This window comes from Amblyomma maculatum, chromosome 10, assembly GCF_055883805.1.
Source record: "Amblyomma maculatum isolate TAMU_Amacu chromosome 10, ASM5588380v1, whole genome shotgun sequence".
Taxonomy (NCBI): Eukaryota; Metazoa; Arthropoda; class Arachnida; order Ixodida; family Ixodidae; genus Amblyomma; species Amblyomma maculatum.
The window spans coordinates 172,096,472-172,116,295 of NC_139353.1; the positions used below are offsets into that span (position 1 = coordinate 172,096,472).

Below are 19,824 nucleotides of genomic sequence, written 5' to 3' on the forward strand. Positions count from 1 at the left end.
CAAGAAGTAGAAGCTGTGACAGATGTTCGCATCTTGGGCTCCAAGAATACCCCGGAAGGAGACTGCAGCCATGAAATTAGGAGACGCCTGCTTCTGGGAAAGAGAGCCATGGCCACCCTTGACTGCCTAATAAAGAGCAGAGACATTAGACTGCCAACCAAAATCCGTATGGTCTTTCCAGTTGTGATGTATGAATGCAAGAGTTGAGCTGTGAAGAAGGCTGACCGCCGAAGAATTGGCGCGTTTGAATTGTGGTGCTGGCGGAGACTATTGAGAGTTCCTTGGACGGCCAGAAGATCAAATCAGTCGATATTGTCGACCATAAGCCCTGACTGCTCATTGGAGGGTAAAATTCTAAAGTTAAAGCTCAGCTACTTCGGTCATCTGATGAGAAGACAGGAGTAGATGGAGAAAGTTTTGATGTTGGGGAAAGTTGAGGGTCACCGGAGAAGGGGTAGGCAGCGAACGCGATGGTTAGATGGCATCCTCGAGGCGCTGTAGGTGAAGTTATGTGATGTTAGGAAGATAGTGAGAGACCAGAAAGCGTGGCGTTGTATGGTCCATAGGATCACGAAGAGTCGGACACGACTGAACGACTGAACTGAATTAAGACCAACAACCAGGTCAGCGAAATTATGCCCCACAGAACTCTCCAGGAATACAACACTTGTGGCTTTTATACTCGACATAGGCTAAACAGCCACTACGTACACTGCGTACAAACTTTTTGTACACTCCACGAATGAGCCGTGTCATGTTAAGAACTAAAATATGGCCTTTATGCTTGTTGCGTAAATCGGGAAATTCAGCGAAATCTAAGCAGGCATATTCAATGTTTTAGTACGCGTGCAGTTATGACCTGGTTTTTAAACTGTTCCTTCACGTCATAGTCCGAGGGTCGTTTCGTAAGATTTGTATTCACTGCAAAAACGTAGAACGCCTGTGGCCTGGGCAGTCGCTCGTGCCACGAGCTTTGCCATAATGTCGCCTAAACGAGGTCCCTCACAGTTGCGCCGGGGCAGGCTCAGAGTTCAGAAACAGCGTTAGAGCGCAGTCTTGGAGGCTAGCACACTTCTTCATTCTCTCACACCTCTCTGCGTCATCGTCGTCAGCGCATGTTACATTAGCCCCCCCCCCCCCCCCCCCCCCGTTTGAGAAATATCGCCGCAATGCTACATTGAAGTGGGAGCAGAATAGTACAGTCGCTGTTGTCTGGCATGCAAAGGCTTCAACCGGACCACGTGGACCACTTCAGAACGCTTGGGACTTCGGGGTTCTGGTTCTTCATGAGGAACAACTTCATAGTCCACATCACCAACGCGTCGAAGAACGCGGTAGGGACCGAAATAACGGCGGAAGAGTTTATCACTGAGTCCGCGTCGTCGAATAGGTTACCAAACTCAGACAAGGTCCCCTGGAAGATACTCTTCAGTGCTCCGCCGCAGGTTGTAGCGTTCTGCATCTCGGCCTCGCTGCTACTGAATTCGCACTAGGGAAAGTTGGCGGGCCTCTTCGGCACGCTGTAGAAAAGAAGCGACATCGTCATTTGGAATTTCGTCGATATGAGGCGGCATGGCGTCGAGCGCGGTCGTCAATTCTCATCCGTAAATTAGGCTGAACGGAGTCATGTTGGTCGTTTCTTGAACGGCGGTATTATATGCAAATGTTACGTAAGGTAATACTTCTTCCCACGTCTTGTGATGGACGTGCACATACATCGACAACATGTCGGCAATGGTGTTGTTCAGACGTTCCGTCAGGCCGTTTGTTTGGGGATGGTATGCAGTTGTCCGACGATCAGTTGAAACCTCGGCGGTGATGCAGGCATTGCGAAATCAGGGGGTATAGACGAGCCGTACGTGAAAGTGCTGGAAGATATATATAGTGGCTGCACAGCAACCATAGTTCTGCATAAAGAAAGTAACAAAATTCCCATAAAGAAAGGTGTTAGGCAAGGAGACACAATCTCCCCAGTACTATTAACAGCTTGCTTAGAGGAAGTATTCAGAGACATGGAATGGGAGCAGTCAGGGATAAGGATGGATGGAGAATACCTCAGTAATATGCGATTTGCTGATGACATTGCCTTGCTAAGCAACTAATAATGATTGATGACCTAGACAGGAAAAGTAGAAAGGTAGGCTTGAAAATCAATATGCAGAACACTAAGGTAATGTTCAACAGCCTCGGGAAGGAACAGCAGTTTACATTAGGTAGCGAAGTGCTGGAAGTAGTCGGCGAATATGTCTACTTAGGACAGGTAGTAACCATCGAATCGGACCATGAAAAGGAAATAACAATGTGAAGTGTTTATTGGCTGATGATGGCGATCGGGATTACTACAACAAGAAGAATAAGATTGGGATGGAGCGCATTTGGCAAGCACTCGCAGATTATAACTAGCAGTTTACCGGTATCGCTCAAGCGGAAAGTATAGAACAGTTGCATCTTACCTGTACTCACTTATGGTGCTGAAACGTGGAGGCTAACCAAGAGAGTTCTACTTATGTTGAGGACATCACAGAGGGCTATGGAAAGAAAAATGGTAGGGGTAACATTAAGAGATAGGAAGCGTGCAGTGTGGGTCAGAGAAATAACTCAAGTTACCGACATTCTAGTGGAAATTAAGAAGAAATGGACATGGGCAGGACATGTAGTGCGAAGAGAGGATACCCGATGGTCTCTTCGGGTAACAAACTGGATTCCAAGGGAAGGAAAGCGTAGGAGGGGGCGGAAGAAAGTTAGGTGGGCGGATGTGATTAAGAAGTTCTCAGGGGTCAAGTGAACGCAGCTAGCACAGAACCGGGTTAAGTGGTGAAATATGGGAGAGGCCTTCGCCCTGCAGTGGGTATAGTCAGGCTGATGATGATGATGATGTCCGACGATGGTTGGTGACCCTCAGAATAAGGATGTGCTGGATGAGCTCTGCAGAAACTGCTGCTCCTCTGTCTGTAATCAAGACCTTTGGTGCTCCATGTCTGAGGAGAATTTGAAGAACCGAGAATTTCGCAACTTCAAAGGCGGTAGCACATAAAATAGCAGCGGTTTCTGCGTAGTGGGTCAGGTAATCAGTTGCTACTATAATGCACCTGTTCCCACAGGTGGAAGTAGGAAACGGTCCAAGCAAGTCCATCCCTATTGGCGGGAATGATCTGAACGGTGGGGTAATGGGCTTTAAAAGACCAGCTGGCATCAGAGGAGGAACCTTTCGGCGCTGGCAATCACGGCACGTTCGAACATAATGTGTGACATCGCTTGATAAACGAGGCCAATAATACCGTGCTTTAATTCTGGATAGCGTCCAAGTGACTCCAAAGTAGCCGGATGGGGGTTCATAATGACAAGCTTGAAAAGATTTGTCCCGTATGCTTGCTGGTACAACAGGTAGGTATTGGCGACTGTTGGCGGTAAATTTTTTCTTGACGAGAACGCCGTCACGTAAACACAGAGAGGACATAGTGCGACGAAAAGATTTAGGGATCATGCTACCGGCACCTTGAAGAAAGTCGATTACCTGTCGAAGCTCGGGATCGTTGTGTTGACTATTGGAAAAGTTGGCTGTACTGATTGCATTCAGAAATGCGTCGTCATCACCACTTGGGTCCGAAGCTGCTTGCACAGGAGCGCGAGACAGGCAATCCGCGTCCAAATGCTTACGGCCTGACTTGTAGGTTACGGTGATGTCATATTCTTGAAGCTGTAGGCTCCATTTTGCGAGACGTGCAGAAGGGTCTTTGAGGGGTGTCAGCCATCAAAGCGCGTGATGGTACGTCATCACTTTAAAGGGTCTGCCGTATAGGTATGGTCGGAACTTCGAAATAGACCACACGATGGCGAGACGTTCCTTCTCAGTGGCAGAGTAGTTTACCTCGGCCTTAGACAAAGCCCGTCTAGCGTATGCGATCACACGCTGTTGACTGCGCTGTATCTGTACTAGGACAGTGCCCAAACCGACATTGCTTGCATCGGTGTGCAGTTCGTTGTCTGCCGTTTCATCGAAATGTGCTAGAACTGGAGGTGACTGCAGACGACGTTGAAGCTCTCGAAATGCTTTCGTTTGCTGTTATACGTTAGGTAGCAGCTTACGTTAGGTAGCGAAGCACTGGAAGTAGTAGGCGAATATGTCTACTTAGGACAGGTAGTAACCGCAGACCCGGACCATGAAAAGGAAATAACAAGAAGAATAAGATTGGGAATAAGCGCATTTGGTAAGCACTCGCAGATTATGACTAGCAGCTTACCGGTATCTCTTAAGAGGAAAGTATACAACAGTTGCATCTTACCTGTACTCAAGTATGGGGCTGAAACGTAGAGGCTAACCAAGAGGGTTCTACTTAAGTTGAGGACAACTCAGAGGGCTATGGAACAAAAAATGGTAGCGGTAACATTAAGAGATAGGAAGCGTGCAGAGTGGATCAGAGAAAAAACTGAAGTTCAGTTCAGTTCAGTTCAGTCGTTCGGTCGTGTCCGACTCTTCGTGACCCTATTGACCATATCACGCCACGCTTCCCGGTCTCTCACTATCTTCCTAGCATCACATAACTTCATCTGCAGCGCCTCGAGGATGCCATCTAACCATCGCGTTCGCTGCCTACCCCTTCTCCGGTGACCCTCAACCTTTCCCAACATCAAACCTTTCTCCAGCGACTCCTCTCTTCTCATCAGATGACCAAAGTAGCTGAGCTTTAACTTTAGAATTTGACCCTCCAATGAGCAGTCAGGGTTTATGGTCGACAATATCGACTGATTTGATCTTCTGGCCATCCAAGGAACTCTCAAGATTCTCCGCAGCACCACAATTCAAACGCGCCAATTCTTCGGCGGTCAGCCTCCTTTACATCCAACTCTCGCATTCATACATCACAACTGGAAAGACCATAGCACGAGTTATACGGATCTTGGTTGGCAGTCTAATGTCTCTGCTCTTTACTAGGCGGTCAAGGCTAACCATGGCTCTCTTTCCCAGAAGTAGGCGTCTCCTAATTTCATGGCTGCAGTCTCCTTCTTGGGTTATCTTGGAGCCCAAGAAGAGGAAATCTGTCACAGCTTCCGCTTCTTGTCCCTTGATGCTCCAGGACTTGATGGGGCAAGACGCCATGATCTTTGTCTTTTTAATGTTCAGTTTAAGCCCAAACTTCTCACTCTCTTCTTGTACGCGCATCAGAATTCTCTTGAGTTCCACTTCACTTTCTGCCAATAACGTGGTATCATCCGCATATCTAAGGTTGTTGATACGTTTCCCAGCAATCTTCACTCCAGCTGAAGACTCGTCCAGACCGGCCTTCCTCATGATGCACTCAGCATATAGGTTAAATAGGCAGGGCGACAGTATGCAGCCTTGTCTCACTCCTTTCTCAATCGGAAACCAATCAGTAAGACTATGCCCAGTTCTTACTGTGGCCTCTTGCCCTTCATACAGGTTCCTGAGGAGATATATGAGGTGATTTGGAACTCCCGTCTCTTGGAGAGCTTGCCACAATCTACTGTGATCTACGCAGTCAACTGAAGTTACTGACATTCTAGCGGAAATTAAGAAGAAGAAATGGGCATGGGCAGGACATGTAGTACATGGTTGCTTAGGGTAACAAACTGGATTCCAAGGGAATGAAAGCGTAGCAGGGGGCGGCAGAAAGTTAGGTGGGCGGATGAGGTTAAGAAGTTTGCAGGGGTCAAGTGGATGCAGCTAGCACAGAGCCGGATTAATTGGAGAAATATGGGAGAGGCCTTCGGCCTGCAGTGGGTATAGTCAGGCTGATGATGATGATAAAGATGATGCTGTGAACGGTATATCAGCCTTAGTAAGAAGTGTAAGGGGAGTTTGGAGAAATTTTTCCCGAAACGCCGGTAATATGCACATAATCCAAAAAAGCGTCGAACTTCATTCTGGTTTCGCGGTGTGGGAAAATTGGCTATCGCAACAGTTTTTCAGGATCCGGCAGAACTCTTGCCTGGTTCAAGACGTGGCCTAAAAACTTGAGCTCTTCGTAACCGAAATGACATTTCTCGGAGTGAGGCCCGATGATTGGATGGCTTCTAGTGCTGCGACGAAGGTGCCCCTCGAAATTCGGGGCAAAAACAATTACGTCGTCCAAGTATACAAGACAGGTTGTCCACTTCAGATCTGCAAGAACGCTGCCCATGAGTCGCTGAAAGGTTGTGGACGTGGAGCTAAGGCCGAAGGACATAACTTGGAATTCGTATAGACCATCAAGTGTAATGAAAGCCGTCTTTTCGCGGTCCCTCTCATCGACCTCTATCTGCCAGTATCCAGACTTGAGATCCATGGAGGAGAAGTACCTTGTGTTGCACAGACGATCTAAAGCGTCATCTATTCTCGGCAGGGGATAAACATTTTTTCCGTAACGTTGTTCAATCTACGATAGCCTACGTAGAAACGGAATGCGCAGTCTTTTTTCTTTACAAGTACCACAGGTGCAGCCCAATTAGGGCTGCGGGAAGGTCGAATGACATCATTATCGAGCATTTCTTTGACTTGGACTCTGATGGTTGTACGTTCTTTTGCGGAAACCCGATAAGGCGACTGGCGGAGTGGTCGACCAGCTTCGTCTGTAATGACGGGATGCTTTGCAAGGTGCGTTCGGCCAACTCGTGACGATCTGGCAAATGCATCAGAGTAGCGACTGAGCAGGTTGCGTAGTTTGTATTGATACTTCGGAAGTAATGCCGGGCTTACGTCATACCGCGGTTCAGTGTCATAGGATTCTGTTGCTGAAGCGCTGGTTACACTACGTGCAGAACTAGTGTCTGTTATGGCATCGAGATATGCCACAGTTGTCCCTTTGTTCAGATGTTGATGTTTATTGCTGAAGTTCGTGAGAAGAACATGAACTTTGCCATTTTCAAAGAAACCAACTGCCCTAACAACTGCTATGCCTCTTTCTATGAGCAGTTTCTGTTTCGTCTCGATGATACCTTCTGTATTTTGCATTGGGAGAGAACGTACGGACACCATAATGCTAGAACGTGGGGGCACACTCACATGGTAATCAATAATGTGAAGCGCAGCAGGGAAAAATATTACCGACTGATTCTGCAAATCGATAATTGCCCCGTTTTCCGTTAGAAAGTCCATGCCTAGGATGACATCGCGGGAACATTGGGCGAACACCATGAACGTCGCCAGACAGGGATCCTCGTCGTGCACACTCCCATGGGCATAATTAAATGTCCTCCAGCAGTGCGTATTAGTTGTGCTGTTGTGACCTTTCTGAGAGCTGCTGCGAACTGTCCACTCCGAACTGAATAATCGGCGCCAGTGTCGACGAGAGCAGTGACGTCTGTGTCATCGACGGAGATCTGTAGGTCGGCAGTCTGTGGTGCCGTGCAGTGACATTTTCGAGGCGTCCGGTCTCGGCTTCGATGCTCTGAAGGAGTGGTGATTCGGAGGTCGGCGTCGTGGTTACGTTGGCGATTGGCGAGTTGTTTAGGCGTCGGTTCTGCTGGTGTCTGTGTGCAATGAACTTTGGTGTGCGGCGAAGAACTGTAGTGCGTTTGTGGAGGATATTGCAATTTTCGTACTTTAGCAGCCGCACCTCCTGAGGCTGCTGCATCTAGTTTCCCCTACGGGGACTTTGCGATTGCCCCTGGCGCCCAGGTGAGCTGTACCTGCGAGGCGACGGTGATTGGAAGCGGCTTGGGCCTGGGTCGACATGCGAAATGTATTCTGCAATTTCGCGTGGCCGCTGTCCAGGCAACGGACGACGGGCATCAAGATGAAACCCACGGAGGCCGAGTTCCCTGTAGGGACAGCGGCGAAACATGTGTCCAGCTTCCCCGCAATGATAGCACAACGGTCGGTTGTCGGGTGTTCGCCAGACATCGGTCCTTCGAAAGCCACGACGGCGTACGTTTGTCCAGACGACCCACGGGTGACCGGTGCGCGTGGCTCGTAGGACGGCGTCGAAGGTAGCGGCTGGTGACCGCGGTGTAATTCATGGTCTGGGGTGGCGGTGTAGCTGAGACTGGTGTGGGCACAACGGGAGCGGGCACGCCCAGCGCTTGTTGTACTTCTTCCCGAATAATGTCAGAAACTGTTCCGACCTGTGGCTGTGGTGGAATCGGAAGGTATTTAGCCACCTCTTCCCGGACTATCGCCGGATCGTATCACGCAACGATTCAGTCGAAAACTGTATGCATTCACTTGCATTGGCGGCGATCATAGACACAGCAGTACGTTGATATTGCCGGGCACGCATGTCAAGCGGCTTTTCAATGGTGGTGGCTTCCCTGATGAATTCGTCTATGTTGTTGGTGGACTTCGCCCTAGGCCGGCAAATAACTGCTCTTTAACACCCTTCATCAAAAGGCGCACTTTCTTATGGTCGGAAGAGTCGCTTCATCTCTTCGGTGTATACCATCGCACTTTCATTTGGATGTTGTATTCGGCTGTTTAAAAGAAGTTCCGCTTTTTCCTTGCGAAATGTGTCGGTGAACGTGCGCAAGAATTCCACCTTGAATGTGCCCCATGTGCGGAGTCCGGCTTCGTGATTTTCAAACCATGTTCTCGCAGAATCTTCCAGCGCGAAGTAGACATGGCGCAGCTTGGAGTCAGCGTTCCAGGCGTTGAAGACAGCCACTCGGTCAAACTGCTCCAGCCAGTCTTCGGCGTCGTTATGGGGCAGGCCGTGGAAACGTGGTGGATCTCGCTGCTGGTGGAGCAAGACCGGAGTTGTCAATGCCGGCGGATTCATCGCGCTTACACCAGTGTTCCTTGTTAGTTTGTGGTCAGAGAGAGGACCGCACTCGGGGGGAAGACCTGTCAGTCGGCGACTGCTCTGATGTACTGGGGTCTCTACTTGAGGCGTGCGTCCTGGGCTTGGGTTCCTGCTTGTAGGGGGTGTCCGGCGCATGAAAGTCGTACCCAAAAGCTCCACCAAATGTCGCGTAAACGAGGCCCCTCACAGTTGCGCCGGGGCAGGCTCAGAGTTCAGAAACAGCGTTAGAGTCTTGGAGCTAGCACACTTCGTTCTCTCACACCTCTGCGCGTCTTCGTCGTCAGCGCATGATACAATATAAGCCAATATTGACACACAACCGAGCATTTCCGCGTCGAAACATTTATCGCTGCAGCAGTCGCTTCTGTACACATATATGCTGTAAATGGCCACAATGTTTAACCATATTGAAGAATGTACCCTTAATGCATATTTTCAAATTTACTGGTGACTTATGTGCATTCGAGCCTCAGACGAATACAAAAACCAACTGGCAGCAAACATTTCGCTGTTTTAATGCATGTCATGGTGGTTGTCACTCATGACGATAACATCGTGGAAAAACTTTGTTTAGTCTAGAACGCTGTGGACATTACCAAACTGAAGGGTATAAGAATGTGATGCAATCTAAAAGTACTAAAAAGTGCAATTGGAAATGTTCTGCTGCAGAGCCTTTTAACATGACCAGCTGTGAAAGTTCGCATTTTGTTGATAAATTAAAAAGCAGCGGTCTGAACTTGTCAAAAATCGAGAATTTACGGATTGTTGCTGCGCCAGCGGTCAATAATGGAAACTGTGCTAAATTTGCAAACTTTGTCGTTGTTGATAAACGCTGAGCCAAGTTAAAAAGGCGCAGTGTCGGACATTAGACACAACAATCCACAAGGAAGTAAGTAGACAAAATAAGGTAAGGTAAGGTGAGGCTTCAGATAAGGTAAGGGCAGCTACAACGAGTAGTAGCTTTTCTAGAATGCGCTGCCATCGGTGGGCACCTGAACAGTTTGTACCAAATGCAGTCATTCTTTTAAGCAGAGTTAACCTCCGTGCAACGCTGAAACTTACTGAGAAATGGTGCAGTTTTAAGCGCCCTCCCCGCTTGCATAAGATTGAAACAAAAGAGCTAGGCGAACGCACATACGTCCCTGAACAGAGCACGGACTCGTGAAATGCACCCCGTCTTTTCGGCCAGTATATTCGAAGTCCGAGTCTCATGAATCCTCACCTGGACTACGACAGGCACGTGCAGGATGCCCCCCCATCGCTCGCCCGGGTGAGGCCTCGTCCCTCGGCCGTTGACCACGAGGCCCGCCGAGTTGCTCCGTTGCACTTCCCGCGAGCCATCAGCGGATCCCTGCTCGATCATGGACTTCGGCCGACGGCGCGCCAGGATGCTTCGCCGGGCCACCGGTATGCGGGAGGGGATCTCGTCCGCGCCGCTGCTGCCCACCTGCGCAGACACAGAGGTTCTTACTGTGCGATCTGTGGCCAGACGCTGCTCATTGCTAGTTGCGAAACATCTAATAGGGCCCATTATTAAATTTTATGCGGTGGTTACTTTTCCATACATTGTGTTCCTTCGTTGAATAAACTTCCAGTTGCTCATCCTGTATTTCTCTTCTGTGTTTGTCGGTTGCGCTGTTTCCCGTTCAGTATGTTTTGCCCGTTTTGCTATAGTGTTGATTAAAAAACCAGCGATCCAAGTTAGTCCGAATTTGGTTATGTTAAAACCGAGCTAGGGCAGATAGAGACACATATTGCGCTGCCTCTTTCTATATGTCCATGTTCTCATCATCATCATCAGCCTGACTATACCCGCTGCAGGGCGAAGGCCTCTCCCATATTTCTCCACTTAACCTGGTTCTGTGCTAGCTGCATACACTTGACCCCTGCGAACTTCTTAACCTCATCCGCCCACCTAACTTTCTGCCGCCCCCTGCTACGTTTTCCTTCCCTTGGAATCCAGTTTGTTACCCTAAACGACCATCGGTTATCCTCTCTTCGCACTACATGTCCTGCCCATGTCCATTTCTTCTTCTTAATTTCCCCTAGAATGTCGGTAACTTGAGTTATTTCTCTGACCCACTCTGCACGCTTCCTATCTTTTAATGTCACCCCTATCATTTTTCGTTCCATAGCCCTCTGGGTTGTCCTCAACTTAAATTGAACCCTCTTGGTTATCCTCCACGTTTCAGCCCCACAGGTGAGTACAGGTAAAATGCAACTGTAGTATACTTTCATCTTTAGCGATACCGGTAAGCTGCTAGTCATAATCTGCGAGTGCTTGCCAAATGCGCTCCTTCCCAATTTTACTCTTCTTGTTATTTCCTTTTCATGGTCTGGATCTGCGGTTACTACCTGTCCTAAGTAGACATATTCGCCTACTACTTCCAGTACTTCGCTACCTAATGTAAACTGCTGTTCCCTCTCGAGGCTGTTGAATATTACCTTAGTCTTCTGCACATTGATTTTCAAGCCTACCTTTCTACTTTTCCTGTCTAGGTCATGTTCTAGCGCTGTTTTAACACAATGTTCAACCAACTCGCCCAAGAAGCCACTCTGCCGAATTTGATTCTTTGCTGACAGTGGCGCCACCACCAGCCATTAAAGTAGACTGCGTCCAACTTGAAAACTTTCAGGCTGTTTATGTATTCCCAACTACCTGTCTATCAAACTACTTAAACCGAAATAATTCAGAGGTAAATAAGAAAGACAAGCGCTTTTCAGAAGGCAGTGACGGTAATGGTGGGCTGGCGGAGTTAAAATAGTTTAATTCGGATGAGAGCGACTGATGGCTTCGACACACAGGTATCACTTAAACGATCTGTCATTTCTACCTCAATAATTTTGCAATTCAGTTTACACCTGTTTCGGAGATTAGAGTACGGTGTTGGTAGGCGGGATGACACGTGGGAACTTGACCACATTTAATCGTCTACACTGTCGTCTTCAGACTTACATGTTCTGCAGTGTGCGTCCAGAAAACCACCTCGCTTTTCAGACGCATTGTAACAATGCTGCCACAGGCGTTCATTAGGGCATCTTCCGCGTTTGACAGCGTACCTGTTCCCGCATCACAAAGGAATTGTGTACACAACTGAGTGGGAACGTTCGACGAACTTGGTTAGGTGCTTCTTTTTGCACTCGTCTTTCTTGTTTCCACAGGGCTATGTCAAACGGCGTAGTTTAAGCAGCGTGTCTGGGGTAGGAAAAAAAAAAACCTTCCCATTCGCCTGTTCTCCGATTTTTTTTTAGGCGGCGGGAAAAGCTTTATAAGTACGGACTCACAGCAATCTCTTTGGTGGAATGTTGGGATGCGATGGTGTGTTCTGAACAAGTGCCGTTAAGGATGACATCATCGACACGTTGACCAGTAGATGTCAGATGGGCAAACAGAAGCGCCGAACCTAGTTCATGGAATGTTCCGACTTCATTGTGTACAAGAGTCTTTTGTCATTCAAGAAAAACTACGTTGGCCAAAGCGGAAGGTGCCTTAATGAACTGCTCCGGGAATCATCGTTACGACGCGTCTGAAAAGCGAGGTGGCTTTCCAGACGCAAACTGAAGAAAAGGTGGGCCTCAAATTTCGATTCCACATGCCACCCCGTCTACCAAGGCTGTATTGTAATATCCTAAAGAGATGTAAACTGACTCGCGAAATTAGGAACGTCGAAGTGACAGATCGTTGAGGTGATTCTTGAGTATCAAAGCCAATAAAATGTTTGTACCTCCGCCATCACTTGAATGCTCCGCTTGTCGAGAATGCGTGATGGTGGTCGTGTTTGTCTTATATGCTGGGCCGAGGTTCAAAATTAACTCTAATGTCAGCGTTCGCGTGTCTCTCGCCGTTCCTTTTCTTGTATCCCGCTCTACTGCGCGTTGTTCCTCAACGCCCATTTTTTCAAAGCGTTCTGAAAGAGCCGTACTCCTCATAACGAAGGCGTCTCCTTGCACCACTTCCCTGTTTTATTCGGTCGCTACAAGGCAGGCAAGAGGTCACTTAGAATGAGTACTGAATTTTGTTCATCTCATAAAGCACGTGGGCTGAGCCACCTTGAGAGAGCTACCAGTCAGAGCAGCTACACGGCCCGAATACCCTTAGCTTGTCATGTTGCTGGAATTCTATACCCACGAAAAAAGCGAGAGAATCACGAAAAAAAAAGAATGAAGGTCTTCACAGAACACAAGAACAAATTTATCACAATATAAGAAACGAAAAACTTAAGGGCTCCCTTCAGCGGTCTCTCTTTAAACACATTCACGAAATTTTTGTTCGATATTACAACATTATTAAGTTGCAGTTAAGTCAATACAACACACAACTAAGCCCCTCCTCCCCTATACTTGCACCTAGCGAAATTATTGTCCTAACGTGGTATGCTCGGTATACCTTGCCAAGATGGCAATACAGGGCTTAAACCTTCACTAAAACACTGCCATCGTCTTTTTGTTTCCGTTCCTGGGCTTTTTCGCCATGAACCAAATAGTCGTTCTGTTTTCTGACACAAGGCTACCCCCGGCACAAATTTCAATAAAGCAATAATTCGCACTAACTACGCCACCCAGAAACTCACATATAGAATTTCCAGTCTTTTAAATAATCATAGTCCTGCTTTAAACATTATTTATTAAAGCAAGTATTTGAACGCTTGCAAAAAGAACATCGTTTTGTACCTGTTGTCACTCCAGGCGTAACCATTTCATTCATTTGTCAGGTTATTTTTTGTGCTTTTTCGTTCGTCACCGTAAAGGCGTTTCATTATGTCCAATTATGAATTTGCACAGAGTGTGTGCCTTCTGCTTCGAATGTCTTGTGCTCCTGAGATGGAGCAAGGAGAGGGCAGACTCTTCGTCAGCACTGATTTCTCTTTTGGTCTGTCCCCTAGACAACCGTAACTGTGTTGTCTGAAATAATACATTTTGACTTTAACAAGGGAGTTTCCGCTAAAAGGAGTATGGCGTTAAAGTGGACAAGTTGGTTTTGACAATACATGATGTGCAGAGCAAATATATCGAGGCCCCGCCGAAGAAAAAGGCGCATGCGCAATTGATTAGCACAGCTTAACAATCACAGTTGTAGACTGCATGTCCGGCTTGTGTGTTTTCGCCGTACTAAATAGGTCAAGCTAGAGGCCTCTCAATAGCTGCAACACTGGCTACAAAGGTTAATGGTTGCAATTTTCACGCATAACCAAGGCTTGACATTTTTATTTGGCTGTGTCGAATTTACAGCTTTCAAGCTTTTCTGTACCACTTCCAAAGCTTATCACTTGAATCGTGCTAGCGATCCCCATATAGAAACAACTTTTCTCGTTCAAGAACACCCATTAGAGACGAAGTACAGAGACCGAAGTATTGCAAAAAAAAACGGCTCTATTTCTTTTGCCGTAGATCTTTCTTACAGCTCCGTCTTTCGGCCCCAGTGTTCCCGTCGTACTTGCGCTGTTCTCTATTCATTACAAAAAAAAAAAAAAAAAAACCTTGAACGAGTTGATCAGCCCTCTTCAGCATCAAACCAGGTCAACGCCAAACTGCGAAGGCTGCCTGTGCCGCAAGTACTCACCGATCCTGGCCTGCGTTGCCGCTCGTCGGGCGCTGACTCTCGCCTGGGAAAAGGAGGCGCGTCGTGAAGGCCCATCAGGCGGAAGGCCTCGGGCAACTCGCACAGGCTGATAACCGACACATGATGGTCGTCGCGAGGAGGCGTCTCATACTCGTCCTTGGAGTTCTCGTCGTCGGCGTCGGTGCCCGATCTCCGCCATAGGCCGGCTTCTTCGATGTTACCCAGCGACCATCGGTCTTCCCGAGACGCCGGTGCGTCGAAGTATATGGAAGGTTCATCCGAGTGCATCCGAGAGAGGTTTCCTGCCCACACGCGCGCTTGGTCCGCTGGTGGTTGGTTGGAGAAGTCGTCACGGCGACTTCCCAGAGAAGGCGACCGCTCCATGCTGGGCTTCTTCAGTATGCTCTTGGGCGCAGGGACTCCCGTAGCGCTCGCCGACCGCTGCACGGAGCGACTGTCGGTGACCGATTCTTCCCGGTTGCGCGCTTCGAGGGTTCTAGACTGTTTCGCATCCTCTTCGGTCGTCCGCAGGTGGATAGACGGCAGCGATGCCCTTCGCTCTTCGGCCTCTTCGTTGCATCTGGCGGCCACGTTTCGAGCCACATCGACCTCGTAGACGTTGTCGTCGAACGATGCCTGCTGTCTCAGTGGTGCTTGCAGATGAGAGCGGATGTGCTGCCCCATCGAAGGGCAGCTCCAAACACGCGGCAGACCCAGGGGCACTGGGCCCTGCAGCGGAAACCCCGCCAGGGTGATGCGGTAGTCTGCCGGTTGAGAAACGGCGCGGCGCACGGGTTGCTTGGCGTCTTCTTGTATCACCATGCGCCCCTCCTCGAGCCTCTTCCTCCTCTCGTCGTCGCCGTTTACGTGGCAATTCTTGCCGGAGGCTCTCGCTGCCAGTTTGTCCAGGCCGTACCCGGAAGAATCCCTCTTGGCTATTCGGTGGTCGGGAGAGGCCAAGGGAGCATTCTCATCCATCTCGTCATGGTCTGTCTCCTCGCTGTCATCGAAGGACGCCTGCCATTTGGAAGCCAGCGTCATGGCCGCAGCCCCGCCCTTGGTGACCTGCTGCATGGCAGATATGTTGTCGTCGTCGGCCACCGCGAACTGCGTAAGGGACACGTCCCTGTGGCATGGCCTGCTGCGGTGCAGCCTTTTAAGCTGTTGGCGCTGCTCCAAGTTGGTGGCTTTCGGGTCCGTCGGAGGCGTGCTGACCGGCGCCGGCTGCTTGGAGCCGACTGCGGCGGCCGCCGCGAGCTGCAGCACTTCGTCGAGCGGCGAAGGACCCTTGGACAGGTCAGCAGTCTCCGGCTGCGCGGCCTCTTCGACCTCGGAGGGAGCGACCCTCTCCGGAAAGTTGGAGGCGCCGATGTGGAGGCGCGGAAGCTGAGGGCGCTTCGGGGAGCGCTCCTCGCGCGATGGGGTGTCTCTGGTGGAGGCCGTGCCCGTATCGACTATGATGCGAGGCGCGGGCTGAGGCCTCTCGTCGAGGCCGTTGCCATGGCCGTTCTCAGCACCGCAAGACAGATCCGCCTTCTTGTCCTTCGCCACCTTCTGCGAAAAGAGGGACCAAATGTCAGCGCAGGCCTGGCACATGGCACGCCTCTTACCTGACTGTCATAAGCCAACTGAAATAAATGCTACATAAATACTATCGTGATAAAACAGAAACAAAAGAAGTAGACAGTACGAGCCCTCGTATTGTCTGCCTTTATTCGTATATTTAAAAACGTCATTATGTCGTAGCGATTCCTAGCTAGCCCAGCTCCAATGCCCTTATAGAACAAACGCTGTGCTCATATCCATTCTTAAATGAACTTTTTGTTGCCATGGAAAAACCGGCAGTGACAGGGTGTACGGCAAATATATTTTTCATTCGTGAAGTAATTAAGTAAAATTTCTTGCTACAGCGCATAACGGCGTATTCTACTAAGTTTTCGTTTTAAAGGCACCATAAATTAATGAAATAATTTATTGACAATGCTGACACAGCTGCGAGTGGGGTTTGTTCCCGTGACAGCGCGGCCAAATCAGTTTCCTTAGCACTAGACGCAGTTTCCCACCCCACAGCCAACATGCAACGTGTTTGGCACTGTTCACTGCATGTCGTTCTTTGTGCCGCTTCCATTAGTGAGCAATGGACCTTATCGCACCGCTATCACATTGGCGTCTTAGTGTCCGGCAACCGGTCCCATACTTTTTTATAGTGTGCCAACACTGAGCTCCTTTTTTCCTTTTAAAATAAAACTTCAGTTATATAACGCATTATTCGTCTCGCGTATGGATTATTGTTCTTTATTTTGGTTCACAACTACTGAAACAAACATAGAGAAAATTTATGTCCTTCAAAAGAAAGCTATTCGTCATATAGCAAATCTAGGTTACTCAGCCCATACTCGACAAGCTCTCCAGACATATAATGTAGTATAGACTCAAAATATGTATGAATTTCGAGTTCTGTTGTCATATTACTTTCCTTTCAGTTTCAGAACTATGGTCAAAGATACCACCCTGCTGAAAGAAAATAGACATCTTATGAACACACGTGACACAGACAAGTGGCTGGTACAATTTTTTTGCGCGGACTATAGGCTACAGACATTAGAATATACTCTTCTCACAATTTTAAATAAATCCAAAGACATAAATAAGTCCACAAAAGCTGCACTACGTCATTGTTTTGTAGTTATGTAACCCGATGGTATTTTCCACAGTTATAAAGTTCTCTCTTATTTTCATTCATGGCCTCTGTTATATTTTGCATTTAAAGTGTCGTTAAAGTATGCACTATCTCCGGTCATTTCTTTTTTCTTTTTTCAGTGATTGTATGAATATATCCTGCTAGTTTGTTCTGCTAGTTGAACTGATATTTAGATTCTGTTGTGATATACCTATGTTTGCATTGCATTACTTACATTAGTGATCTGGTTTGCTGCGTTTAATACATAAAAAAAGTATTTGCTTCTGATATGTATGTGTATTATTTTAATGTATGCTGGCCTGCTTGTAACGACTGCCTGTGCCTCGTCAAGCTGTTTACTCACAGCTCTTAGCCCAGACAGCCGACCAGAATATTCTGGGAAATAAAAGTGTAATTGAATTTAATCACTTGTTTCAGCAACCTTCTTGACCTTGGAAACCGAACTAGGAGGCAAAAATGAAACTGAAATGAATCCCACCATGCCAGTCTACAAAGTCTACAAATTCCTGAAGTCTACAACCGAGCCGTCATGCTTCCCAAGGATAAGCCTTCATAACAGTAGTCCACCTTGCAATAAGATCAGGCGGCAAACAGACATTTTCATTTAATTTCATAATAAGCTACTGACACTCTTTACAAATCTCTCATAACGACATAAGACAGCACTATCTGTGTTCCAAGTACTTCACCAGCCTAGATTTTCTCGGTGAGTGGTTTATTGAATTAAAGAGGTCGTTCCTTGCAATGCACATTTATATATCATGTACATGAATGGAAAAAACAACAGCTGGACAGCTCATCTTCGGGCACATATTTGATATGGTGCACAAATAATACATAATCAGATCGCCAAAATTCACTGTCATGGCTTTCATTCATGTACTCTGCTTAATTATTTGGGTGAAAATGAAGTTGTTCTTTTGAATATTGCGGAAACAGCGCCAGCAGATTTAGAGTGCTTTGGTCTTTTTTCTCACCTTTCTTCTTTCTTCAACTATGGCGAAATTGTACGCCGAAGCCAATGAATGAAAAAAGCACTAAACAGACCCGTTTCTCGTAATTTTTCACCTACTCTTCAGTACTTTAGGAAGCTCTGCAGGGTGAAGTATCTGCTGTAGAATTTCATGAATGCAGAGTAAGCCGAACCATCAGCGTTCTGTAAAACACCCCTGCCTTAAAAACTATGCAAAATCTTCTGTTGTCACAGAAAAATTTCTGCGTGGTCTTTGACAGTGAACCTGCTGTTACAATATCAGTTTCTGCAGTACCATCAGCATTCTTAGTAGGTAAAAAAGAAACGTATTACAGTACTAGGCTAGAAAAAACAACTATATAAAAACTACAAGACTACAAAAAAGTGATAAATAATCACAGAACATTTTGTCGTTTTTTTTTTCTTTGACCCGGTTATGAATTTTTTTCCACAGGAATGTGTTAACGTTTAGCAATACCATTTGTTGAAATATCCCAGGTAGCACAAAGTGGGCTCTGAAGGGTGGGCCCTGGTGGGCCCGATGTAGGCAATGCAGGACCGCACCGGTGGGCTCAATGTGGGTGCTGCAAGAGGGGCCGACGTAGGCCCGAAAGGGGCTGTCGACAAAGCCCCAATGGGCCCCTCTAGGGGCCGATGCAGGCAGCCCTTGCGGGGCTGCCCACATTTTTCCGGCATTGTTAAAAGGGCACATGCGCCAACTCCCCGCGATGGTCCTACTTTGGACCGATTTGGGCAGCCGCTTTGGAGGAACATTTTTTTTTTATTTCAGTTAGCCCCTCAGATAATGACATAGGACCAATGCGGGTTTTATAGCGCTAGCCGCACTTGGGCTTGCCCACATTATTCTCATAAGGGTACAACGTAGGAAATTGGTGGAAAGCCCTAGTCCAAATTTTCCCAATCAATATTTATGCACATAATTAAGTAATTATTTTATACATTTCTGCACTTTCTAAACAGCCACAATATTAAATTTTACAATAATTCATAACATTCATCTAGCCGAAATGACTTCATGTGCATCTTGTTCAGGCTGAGATGTGTGTTCTGAACAGTAATATTGTGCTGCGAGTTGCAGGCTGTCCAAAGCAACCACATAAGAGGCAACAGTTGGCAATCAGTTTGTTTTAGTATTTGTAGCGCAATTTGCATGAGCGCGAGAACTAAAGCCATGTAAATTTCTAATCGACTAAACATGACAACAACTGTTATACAAATCATCTATAATAGTAATTTAGGGCAACATCTAATGCAAATAAAAGTTGGAAACAATGATTACGCAATTGCACGCACGCCTTCTAGCCCCATTATGGCCGATGTGGGACCTACAGCGGTTTTATGTGGGCAGCCCCAATTGGGCTGGGTGTTGGTTTTGAACCCAAAGCCCACTTGCTGTTGCACGTGCCTTCAAATTCCCCACAAGGGACCAATTTTGGTATCATGCGGGCCCTCCCGCCTTCCAGCCCCATTACGGCCCATGTGGGATATAAAGCAGTTTTATGTGGGCAGCCCCAATTGGGCTGGACGTTGTTTTTGAACCTAGAGCCCACCTGCAGTGGCACGGGCCTTCAAAGTCCTCACAAAGGACCGATTTTGGTACCATGCGGGCACGCCCGCCTTCCAGCCCCATTACAGCCTATGTGGGACCTAAAGCGGTTTAGCTAAGGCTGCCTCATTTGGGCTTCACGAGGGCTTGCCCAAATTGAGCCCTTATTCATATTTCACCTGCCCTCAAGTAACCTACAAGGGGCCGATTGGGGCAGTATGTGGGCATGTCCGTTTTCTTGCCCCACTACGGCCAATGTTGGTCCCACAAAGATTTAATGGGGGCGGC

At 47.8% G+C, this 19,824-nt stretch overlaps 1 protein-coding gene across 2 annotated transcripts in view; it reads right to left on the reverse strand.

Moving 5' to 3' along the window:
• The window catches only part of Asator (tau-tubulin kinase asator), a 193,382-nt gene that overhangs the window by 38,335 nt on the left and 135,223 nt on the right, over positions 1-19,824 (reverse strand). For both annotated transcript variants that reach the window (XM_084580671.1, XM_084580670.1), the window contains exons 10-11: positions 14,296-15,849; positions 9,958-10,182 (exon numbers count right to left, since the gene is read on the reverse strand). In XM_084580671.1, coding sequence (XP_084436797.1) covers positions 9,958-10,182; positions 14,296-15,849 — 1,779 coding nt within the window. The remainder of the gene's footprint in view (positions 1-9,957; positions 10,183-14,295; positions 15,850-19,824) is intronic.